The sequence below is a fragment of the Corvus moneduloides genome, chromosome 3 (assembly GCF_009650955.1).
Source record: "Corvus moneduloides isolate bCorMon1 chromosome 3, bCorMon1.pri, whole genome shotgun sequence".
Classification (NCBI taxonomy): Eukaryota; Metazoa; Chordata; class Aves; order Passeriformes; family Corvidae; genus Corvus; species Corvus moneduloides.
In genome coordinates this window covers 59867904-59879493 of record NC_045478.1, presented here as the reverse complement: position 1 = coordinate 59879493, position 11590 = coordinate 59867904, and the positions used below count along the sequence as shown (strand labels likewise).

At 42.4% G+C, this 11590-nt stretch overlaps 1 protein-coding gene across 7 annotated transcripts in view; it reads right to left on the bottom strand.

Moving 5' to 3' along the window:
• Window positions 1–1096: 1096 nt before the first annotated feature.
• Window positions 1097–11590, bottom strand: part of MYB (MYB proto-oncogene, transcription factor) — a 28226-nt gene continuing 17732 nt past the window's right edge. For all 7 annotated transcript variants that reach the window (XM_032101797.1, XM_032101794.1, XM_032101798.1 and 4 more), the window contains one exon: window positions 1097–2532. In XM_032101797.1, coding sequence (XP_031957688.1) covers window positions 2416–2532 — 117 coding nt within the window. In that variant the 3' untranslated portion in view covers window positions 1097–2415. The remainder of the gene's footprint in view (window positions 2533–11590) is intronic.

The window sequence follows — 11590 nt, the reverse complement described above, 5'->3', positions numbered from 1 at the left end:
TCCCCTTCTCCGTAATCCATGCCCGGCCCCGGGCTCCTGCCTGTGGTAACCGCTGAGAAACTGCCTCGGAGCTGGCTCATCCCGGCCCCAGCGTTGGGTTGAGAGCCCAAACCGCACAGGAGGGATGGATATGAAACACATGAAACAACTTAGAGGGGGCTCCTGCAAGCACTAGTCCCTTCTCACACTGAAAGCCAAAAGCACACGAGCAGGGACCTGTACAGAGGGTGAAAAAGGCCATTTTGCTCCTCCTTTTCCGTGCACTGTGTGGTTTGAGGGCCAGCATGTGGCTTCAGCTGGGAGGACTAGGCAGGTGCTGGGTAAGGAGCAAAAAGGACTGGAAGGCACCTTCGGGCCTCAGCACATACATGGCTACTCTTCCATCATGGAGCTGAAGTCTGCTCTCATGAGTATCAGTCTGACTTCAAAGTGCTTGCACCAACTAACATTTCAGCCATTTATATTCAAGCTACTCAATAAAACACCTTTTTTTTTTTTTACAGGTTGCCTTTTTATTTGTTTGTTTGTTTTGTCAGGAGTTGCTTTTATCTCTGGTCTTCTTAGGGCTGAAAGTCCCTCAGCATGTCAGCTGTGTGAGGCTCTTGCAGGTCTGTCCAATTATTTGCTGTGAAGCACAATGCACCAGGGTTTCAAAGTATATTCTCACCTCTGTTTTCTCAAGACAAGCATGAAAAAAGCCTGTTCTACAGTTGTAAGAACTTCAGAATATTTTTCTCTTATTCAATTGGTTCCTGACCTGATTGTCCTTAGATGAAAAAATAAATTAGCCAGCATTGTGGGAGAAGGGCAGTTTTGCACAAAAGGTGCAGTGAGTCTGCCACTGACTGAAGCTGACCTGGACTTCGGCATCAATAGAGATGTGCTCCGAGACCACAACATGCTCAGTACTCACTGTTTAATGCTGTGTTCCTTCCACTTCCTTAACAATCAATGAGAACCAAGGATTTTGAGGCTATGGTGTGCAAAACTCTATTCCTTGCTTATCTAAGTGTGCTGGGAAAAACCCTCTTGGCTTGATTGTTGCCTTTAACACCACCGCCTAAAAGCTAAAGACAAACAAGAGTAGGAGGCCATGCAGGTTTAAGTAAAAAAGAACACACTTTATTTATCTACAAGGCAGTACATTGTTGTATAAAAAATTAAGTGCAGATAAAGCTGCACCAAATGCTATTAAGGCAGCAAGTCAGAGGCTGTTATAAAAACACAAAAAAATAAAAAAATAAAATAAAATCAGTGTTTTGCCATATCAATAAAGATTTGATATGGCAGTACAAAGAACCATGTATTTCTAAGAACCTGATTCAGTACACAAGACCCAAGTTAGGGAACAACTAGCTAGACATGGAACAAAAGAGACAACATGAACAAGACAGTGTTCTCCCAAACATATGAAGGTGCAATGCATGCTGTTACAAACCAATGAGAAACAAAACAACACATCCACACAAAAAAAAAAATCTCCCAATAACAGTGTTCAAAAATATTGCTTATAAAAAAAGGGGAAAAAATATAAATGATGTAAAAAAAATTAAAACAAAAGGTCTGAAATGCTAGTGCATAGTCAATTAGCTAACAACAACATTTGTTTTTTTTCCATATAAAGCTCTACTGCTCCTTTTACACTAGCAGCATGTCTACACGCTAAGGTCTGTAGCAGCAAAACACAGTATTCATTTGGCATTTACAAAATTAAATTACTGAATAAAAATATAATTTTTCTCATAAATCTATGTTTCATACAGTAATATTTTTTAAAGCAAGCTAATTACCCACCCTCCCCAACACACAATGTATAATGGCCTAGAACCAAAACAGAAAGGAGTATTTCAAGAGCCATGGATGTTTGAGCATTCACGATCTTGATCAGCTTTCCCCTTTTGCCCAGACAAGCGTTTGTAGTAATGCTTTTCACTTCGGTATTTTACACCAATGCATTTTGTTCAGTGATTTAAAATATATCTGTTTGAGTACCTGCTCTTTTATTATTAAGAAAACAAAATAAAAAAAAAGAAACAAACTAAACCCCACCCCTGCCTAGCACATCACTGAAGTAACAATACTGGTGTACTAAGTCTGCTTGATCTCAAAAAGTACAAGAAAAATTATCTTTATTATAAGACTGCACTTAAGATCATTAATTACCGATTCAAACTCAATACCTAATAATTTAGGCAAGTATCGTTAAAAAAACACAAACTCTTAAGTTGGGTGAAATCCAACAAGAATATATATGCTGAGTGACTAAATGCACTTTGTGCTGCTCCCAACTGTTGTACCACAACAAAGATAGGCTCTTCTCCCATTCATGACAAGTTCTCATGCAGATGAACAGGAATTTCCCAGTGGAGGTGAAGTGTTCTCAAAACCATAATGCTTCTCTGTGTGTCGACCCTTTCACATCACCAGAGTCCTGGTGGGGAAGGTGGCCATGTATTTTCGTGCCTGATCCGTCAGAGCCATCTGATCCTCGATCTTCCCGCAGGACGCTGACTCCCAGGCATTGTTTAGATGCTAATTTAGAAGAGAGAGAGAGATTTAGGTGGAATGCTGAGTGATTTACCCATAGCCCCAGCCAAAGCCAGGCCTGCTCACAATTAACTGTTCCATGAACAGTTCCATCCAGGCAGCGGGATGTTGTCCCGTCCCCGAGAAATTGAGATCTCAACACAATAGGCAAAAAAAAGTCATCCTGACTTCTCAGTTAGCGACCACAGGGGCAGACACACCCGATGATCTGCAGAGGGGCCACCACAAGAGCCAGGATCCAAACCTTCCTGCTTCTCTTTCAGACAGTGTCTTTTCTCTAAGGCCATATCTATAGCCTTGCCTTTAATCCTTTAGGAAGGCCTAAAGGAGAATGCACTTGGCAGGCGGACTTTACAGTCAACAGCACGGACAGGCTACAGCCCACCGTTAGTGTTATGACCATGCACAAATTCCTGCCAAACCTCCATTCTAGAAAAGCAGCTGCTCTGTCCCGAGTTCCCTAAAGGAGCCTGACAGCCTCGACAGGCTGACCACTGCTGCCAAGGATTCCCGTGCTCAAAGCTGCTTTCACCTGTGTGCAGCGATCAGCACCCGCCCAACAGCTCAGCTCCTCTGGCAAAGGAGAAGGGAGGGAGGCTCGACTCTCAGCAGAAACAGCTTTTTAATTATCGTGTAAGCCATTTCACTTCTTGTGGTATTTATGGAGGCTGCAGACACCATTTAGTACAATGTTAAATTGAGATAAACATATCTGCAGAGGGCTGTGTGCGCTGTATTTATTTACTCACTACACATGTGAGACATTTCTCATTGCCTTGAGCTATAAACAGCAATGAAATTTCAAAGCTCCTGGAATTTACCAGGATACACACTTCAATTTTTTTTCTATTGAACTCTTTCACTTACCCAGTGTGTCTGCCTTTCCACACTGAAATATTCTCTAAGACCTGAATAAAACCTCTATTATCATGTAGTTAGCTGTACAAATACTCTGCATTCCAAAATGCACACAATTCTGCTTATCTTTCCGCAAGGGGATCCCAGTACTGCTGAATATTGAGAAGGTGTATGCTCAGGATCCACCAGTAAAGACAAGTCAGGAGAAGCCTTTCTCTGTTCTCCATTGCATTCAAAAAAGGATCATCTTTGCAGTACAACAACTACATTGCCCAAAGAGATGTCCAAAGCCTTCCCAACTTCTAGGACACTGGATGAATCATAATTAGTGGACTGCAAACCATCTGCTAAGAGCAGAACTGTCCTGGCATGCCCATGGCTCTTTCTGCCAACTTCTACTTGCTAAGTTCAACTTCTCATTGCAAACTTTGCAAAAGGATCCTTAAATTATTCTCTGGCCTAAATGTTTACAGAATGCTCTTCTGACTGTAAACAGTGTTATCTGAGACATACAGATAGTAAAAGGCTGGGCAACTATGAAATACAGATAATTTCACATAACATGCCCTAATCAGGGCAGCAGTAACAAACACAGGGACCGAGGTTCCTGCCTTGGAGGGCTTATAGTCCAAAAGGGACAAATGCAGTGAATAACTAAGCAAGTGTGTTAGTCCCCTGCAAACTTCTGCTGGGCTTCCCAACACATGGCTTTCTCTTCTCTGTAGAGAAGTTCCAAATGCTGCCTCTTCTCCTGGATGCCATTTTGCAAGCAAAACTGCTGAGCTTCAGCAGGAGTTCCCTTTCTGAAGGGGAATCAGGTCAGGCCTCAAATCATTTAGTTTCTGCAGTTTTTGTGGGAAAGCTGCATCTGAGAAATGAACAAACATGCCATACACCTCTTTTCTAGAACAGTTCAACCTGGACTGGCTGTGTACCTTGTGCTGTGGCTCAGCTTAGGACACATGCAAGAAAGCAGGTGTGACACACTTTCTGCGTGCCACAGACACACATGCAACACACCACAGCTTCTTTTATGTTTTGGTTAAATAGCTTCCAGGGTAACTTTTTCAAAGGCACCTACACAAGCTGGGAACCTACAACCCCCTATTGATCCTCAGTGGGACTCAGGCACCTGTGCATATTTTCCCCCTGCTGTTTTAGAGGTATTTGCATGAGGAACCAAATTAATGCCTGGTACAACGCCATCGGTTTTACTCAGAAGTCGGATTTATTCTGTACACCTCAAAAGCAGTTGGTAGTTCCCGAATATCCATCACTTCCAAGGACAGAAATATGTGTCCAACCATTATTTCCCTGTGATCCCCAAAAGCTTCAATGCACTGGTCTAGAAATAAGAGATCATCATCATCATTAAATAATGAAAACATGTAAGGAAAAGTCCATTTGTCACACTATGTCAATTTCTAAAAAATATTAGTAACTTCAGGCAAAGAGTGTCCCTGTTTCAAAAATTAGACTTAATTGTTAGTATCTACACTGAGCTCTTTGTATTAACAGACATGTGCTTAGTAGGAAAAAAAAAAAATCAGTATCCTGATATCACCAACATCTCAGCAGGCTGCTACATGTCACTCATTCCACGGAAAGCCTGGTCTTCATCCTTAACCTGATGTCAGCGTGGCAGAAGCTGCTCAGGCAGGCAGTAACCCTCTGCCCTCCCACTGGGCTTGGCTGCCCTGGGGAGCACTGGGCAGCAGGCACAGCAAGCACAGGAGGACCAGCTCCACCCCTCACTTGAGCCTGCTTGAAACAGCTTCAGCTTTGCTGTAGGGACAGAAAAGTTTTCATCCATGTATTATTTTCCCAGAGAATCAGACTACTTACACTTTTTTCCCCTATTGTGACAAACTTGTAAGAAGAGACTAACTTTGCATCTCACTGATGGTGGTGAGAGCTTTACTCCAGTGAAGAAAGCAGAATTTGACCCAAAGTAGTATGTTTTCTGATGCAGCATGTTTACTAACACAGTTTTCAATTCTACCCTTGGGGAACTCAGATAACATTTAAGTGGGTATTTTTAATAAACATTTTCTGTCTGAAGCCATGACTCTGGGCAGCCAACACAAAACAAAGCACAATGCCTGCACCTTGCTAGCCCTGCAGAGCAGTGCCAGAGGCACGTGTGGAAGTCATCCTGATGGCAGCAGTTTTCCTTCCCTCCTTGGCAGGGAGTGCTGGGTCCTACAATCCAGGCAGAGCATCTTGCTGGCCCTGGGCACACACAGCTATGGGATCCCTTAGTAAAAAGGGTAAAGAGGATGCCATAACACCTCCTTCCACACCAACATCGCAGCAAGTACTGACAGAGCTCTGTCACAGGACAGTGGCAGTGCCCCACAGACAGCAGTGCTCAGCAAATGTATCAACAGAAAAGAGAGCCAGGCAGAAGGCTACAGGCACACAGGAGAACAGCACCAGAAAACCCAACCAGAACACTCCTGTTGCAGAATGCTCATTGCATCCTCCTGACCACATTTACATGTCTAACTCTGCAAATCGATGGCTGGAAACAAAATCTTTGTAATCAGAAGCCAGAAGGCCTGACCCAAACCCCACCAAAATTGATGGACATGTTTTCATTGATCCAGTGGATTTATCCAGCTTAAACTCAGCCATCTAAGAGTGAGGTGTTTGTTTGAGGCACCTAAATTCCTAGCCAGTGGGAAGTGAAAGCAATTTCCACAATAAATATTTTCCATATACAAAATTTTTCATTGCCTCAGAGTAGGAGACTAGTCCTAATTTTGCTGTCAGTTAAAAGAGTTTAAACCTTTTCAGCCAGTACTTCCACTGTATCCACTCTTCCATCCACAGCAGTTTCTCTCTTTAAGTTAAATCAGGGAGTGGGGGTGAGAAGAAAGTATGGTACTACAAGTTCCCATAGGATAAAATTACAGATCCATGGTACAATTCCAGCTATGTCATTATGTTATTCTCCCTGTCCTTTTTCTTTTTCTCTCTCGCTCTTTTTTTTTTAACCTCAGTAATCCTACCAGTACATCCTTCTCCTGGCAGCAAAACTACCTTATTTATCCTTTAATATGCCTTCAACTGCCCTCAGGCAAATGTGAACTGTAAACAAACTGTCAAAGCTGTAACTGGGATATCCAGTTAAAGCACTTTAAAAACTTGGACCATCTAGAGAAAACAGAGCAGAGTAAGGGAAGAAAACACTGTGGAAAGGTGCTTTTCTAACAGAACTAGTCCTTCTGCACTTGCAGCCCGGACTGCCTTTACATGTGCTGTCTCCATAGCTTAAGAAAGCTCCAGTGTTAAGACACCTTTTGTGTTAGGAGCCAATGCCAAAACCAAACACTGCTGCAGTCCTGCAGCGCCGAGCTCCCAAACTGATTAAAGTGTAGTAAAAAACCTTGGGTGAAGAACTGTGTTAGAAGACCATTTTTAAATTTTCACTCTGCTGGCAGGTAGCTTCAGCAACTCCAGCAAAGTCAGTGGTGTTACAAACATTCCCACTAATTTACCCAAGCTGTGATGGTATTTAAAAATAATTTTTAAGAAGCTAGTGTATTTAAAATATTTACAAGGCTCAGACTACTAGAAGGTCTCTTATCATGTTTCCCTGCTGCAAAAAGCTGGATTTCTTGCCAGTTTTCCCTTAGATTACATGGTATGGATCATCTGCAGAATGCGCCACTAAAAAGAAGGCTTGCAACAGAAATGCAGCATTCCTGAAACAGTGAAACAGTGCACTAAACAAAAAAATTTCCTAGCAGAATACACTGGACATCACATAGAATAACATGGCTTTCTATTCTGTAAGGATGCAGAACAGGCAGAAACCCATCTGCTTATCATGACCAGACAGTAAAGACCAATTAAAAACTAAAGTGACCATAAATGAATTTTCTACCTCATTTGACAAGACAGACCACTATTTCTACCTGTCTTGGTAGCTTTCCTCTGGGGCACAGGACAGACTTTTCCTAAATGCTGGGGCTTTCCGAGTTGCTCAGAAATACAGCTTGCTAAATGTGAAAGAGTAACACGGTCCAACTGTTCAGCTTCTGTTATAAGCATGATACCAGAGCTAGAAAGAGCTATTTGATGGCACTTCTAAGAGCTTAACCCTGAAGGTCTTGGTCAGACAAAACTCCTGCTCAAGATGTACGAGCTTTCCAAGTAGGATCAATGGATGAGGTATGGAAGTAGGCTAAGCACCTGTAACTCATACTAGGATATTCAGCCCCTTCCCAGTTTTGTCCTTAACTAATCTTTTTTTTTTTTTCCCCCCCACAGATCAGAATACATTGCTGCAAATGACTAATAGTTAAGCTGTCACTTCTTTTCTTCCTGAGAGACCACCCCAGTTCAGGGCATCTGTTTGCAACCCAAATTCTGCCAGCCTAGGAGGAAAACATGCAATGACTGACCGGTAACTTTGAACCTTCTCTGGCTCCCTCAGCTGTGCCAAGCACAGCTGCTTCCTGTACACATCAGTCACTGGGGAGGGAAGGGGCAAGAAAGGGAAACCTGTGGGGCTACCTTTGCTGTGCAAATCTCAAACACAGCGTGCTTCCCCCTCTCCCTTGATTAAACAAAGAAGAATATGAGATTTCAGGACGTTCTTTTCCCCAAAAAGCCATGGAGGAAAAACAGAAAGCCTGCCGCTGCAGGACACCATGCTGCCTTCCTGGCCATTTTGTCTTACGAACAGCTGCAAATGAAACAACATTTCACTTTTTAAACTGAGAAAATGAAGCTTCAGGACAGCTCAAACACTTGAAAAAAGGTTAACCAAGCAACTGTTTTAAAATCCTTTAAACTTACTCTTTGAAGAAAATGGCTACACAAACCGCCGAAAGTCAGGAAATTCGAGCTGAAATGTGTCAGTCTGTGGTTAAAAAATGGAAAGTGACAGGAGCTAGGGGTTGAAGAACATTCTCTTTAGCTTGCAGGGCTTCTACCTTGTGTTGTTTCCTTTGTTACTGGGGGAAGAAGATATCAAAGCAGTGCTATTTTCTTAAAAGGCTCCATTTCATGGTGTCTTTTGATAGCCTGCAGGGTTAGGTGGAAGGTCTGTGATTTAGCCTACTTTTCTATCTGTTAAAATGTCTATGTTAGGACAGTTTGTATTATGTACCGCTACTGCTACAGAACATAATGTGAAATAAAATTTAACTTTTACATAGGAAGGGCCAGAAACAGAGGAGTTTTTATGTAACCTCTTACAAGGCAAAATTCAAGCACATGCTCAGTACAGATCATCTGTTTGTCTTGGCACTGGAGTATGTTATCCCAAAAGCTTAACCTTTGGAAAAGTTTCTAGTAAGGCCCAAATCTCCCTGATATCCAACTAAGTGACAAAAATATAGGGTGCAAAAATACAGGTCTTAACTAACCCCAGGAATACAAAGCAGAAATATTTGGGATCCATGCAGTGGAGAGTAAGTCCACCTCAAGGCAACATGTGGGTTTGGTGAGACATTCCTGTTCCTGCCAGTCAGACAATATTCAATGCACAACCACGATATTTGTCATGTAGGACAAAAGAACTGGCTGAACCCTCACACCTTACCAGAAAGGTCTTACACATAAGTGCCTTTACATCCAATGTCTTAGAGAGACTTAACAGGGGACTGAATGAGGATAAAGCCCAAACTCTTCTTGGGTCTATGAAGGCTTCTTCTCCCTTTGGTCTACGCAACACTGACACCACCACACTCCAGTGGTGTTATTTGGAGCTAGCTGACCTCACATGCCAAATGATGCAACATGCTGCTCCTGCTAAGTGATGGTGAATCATGTCGTGCTATCTGAAATGGTCATCAGCTGCTATTTACTAAATGGCATATGATCAGTCGTGTACCCAAAATGCAGTAAAAAATATCCTTAGAGATCTGTTTGAACATTTGTTACTCTTGCCTTCTTTGGAATTTAACAGCAAAACAATAAGTAATCAAGGATTTTGATCAGTTTATCGCTAGCTAAATATCTTTATGTAAATACAATGCAAATTATTAAAGCAATGGAAAACGGTGGGCTGGTAAATATACTGCCTCCCTCTTACCTGAGTTCAAATTGAAAAGAAACTGGAATTTTAAGAACCAAGCATATCAAAAACCCCCCTAAGCTTAGTGCTGTCTTTGTTTATCTCTTCCCTCTCCATGCACAGATCCCAAGGTGAAGAGATTGCTGTAATTCTTTCTTGGACTGAAGTCAATGAGAATTTGCCTAAGTAAGAACAGTTGGATCAGCTCCAAAATATTAACAACAGCAACGTCAACATATGCAGACACAATTAAATTTCATCCACATGAGTTCCCTCATGCTTAATGGGATCAGTGGATTTAGTCCAGTGTTTGTTTGTGTCCATACATGTGTTCATGTATGAGGGTGAGATACCAAATTCTAAACCAGGAAGGGTAGAAAGCATAGAACAACAACATGCTAAAATCTAGTCATGTACAAAACACAACCAGTCAACAACAAGCACTAAAGCTAACGTTTTCCATGCACCCTTTAGACATGCTGTGTCCTAGTCATACGAGTCCGTTTACACTGGAGTGGAAGAGGGGAAGTGTTAGGGACAGAGCAGAGGCAGTTTCTGGTGCGAAACAGAGCCAGACTACACATCCTTTCTGAGCTGCATGGGGTGAAACTCCTCCCCTCTGACATGAAGCCAAGCAGCTTTACCATTACTTTTAACCACGACACCAAGTCCTAACCAGAGTGCAGCCATTGGCAGACAATACTGCATTGTTATAAAAAGTCTGTACTTCATTACGAAAAAGCTGTCTGTGCCACCATCACAGAAACCCCAAGCCTCATTCTTCATGTAAGATTACATTTCAGCTGAAAAGCTCAATGTTTCATTAGCAGAGAGAACAATTTTATCTTCATACTAGTACACCAAGAAGCTGCATACTAACTATTTTGGGGCTTTTTACAACTACTTTTTCTTTCAGTTCAACACACTTTAAACAGTGAGAGGAGTTGGGAAGTGCTTTTTAACTGAGTTCCTACTTAAGAAAAGGTCCTCTTTATCCGAACAATGAGAATACCTGACTTTTAACATGTTTTTCCTCAGCAAGGACTGAAGAATTGAATCCAGAATGATCCACAAATTGACTCATGTAAACTTCCTGAACAAAATCAGCATGAGTGAGGACAAAAGGTTAAACAAGCCCTTTCGTTTACAGCAGCTTGTAAAGAAATTATTTTTAGATAGCAGGAAACATAACAGTGTTACACCAAAGATCAAAAGATCCTATTTTACAGACCTCTCAGATTCTTCTTTTTTATTACAGCCAGAGTGCAGGCAACTACCACTAACAGGACAACACACAGCCTATGCTGCTCAGCTACCTGAAAATCTTGCCCTAAACCTATGGAGGAGCTCAGAGTTTGGCTGGGGTCACAGACAGGTGCTGGGACGCAGCAGAGCTGAGCTCATGGGGACCAGCAGCCTCCTCCAAATCACCCACCAGGGAGCTCCAGCAACACCCTGCAGAGCTGGAGACCCAGGCTCCTTTGCCATGAGATGGATCTGAATTCAGCCCCTACATACTGCCCTAGACCAGGGGCAGTGATCTTCAAACCCTTCCCTTAGCTGTCTACCACAGTGCAGGCAAGAAACACAGTTCATGAAGAAAGAGCAGATAAACAATACCGAGTGTGAGTCTTTGACCCCTACAGACTCCCATGCCAAAGGGAGTCCTAATCCCTGCCCTCCAAAGCTGTTTTTCATCAAATGATTCTGCAGCACAAAATACAAGCCTACACCATGGCAAACTGTACCAAATGGGGACGTGTAAATTCTACTATCTCCTTTTTTAATGCCTGGCTAGAAGTGCTTAATCAAAACCAGCCTTTATTCATTCCTTCCTACTGTAAATAAGCCCTAACGTAAATTCTGGAAAGAGGGAGGAAAGAAAGGATTAGCCATGTGGACTATCTGTCTGAAAGTCAGGAACTATGGAGTTACAATTTCCTTCCTGACAGTGACTCACCCTGGGGAATGAGACACTTTCCTTTAGTTCTCCCATGTGGAGAAGGGCTACAAAATCACTCACTCATCTACCTCAGAAATACAGAAATTATGTTTTGTTTTCTGAATGACTTGCTGTGGGTTCCACCTAAAGTATACAAGAGCTGCCAAACTGGCTGCTAATGACTGGTGGGCTTTGGATCAGTGCCTGTGTAA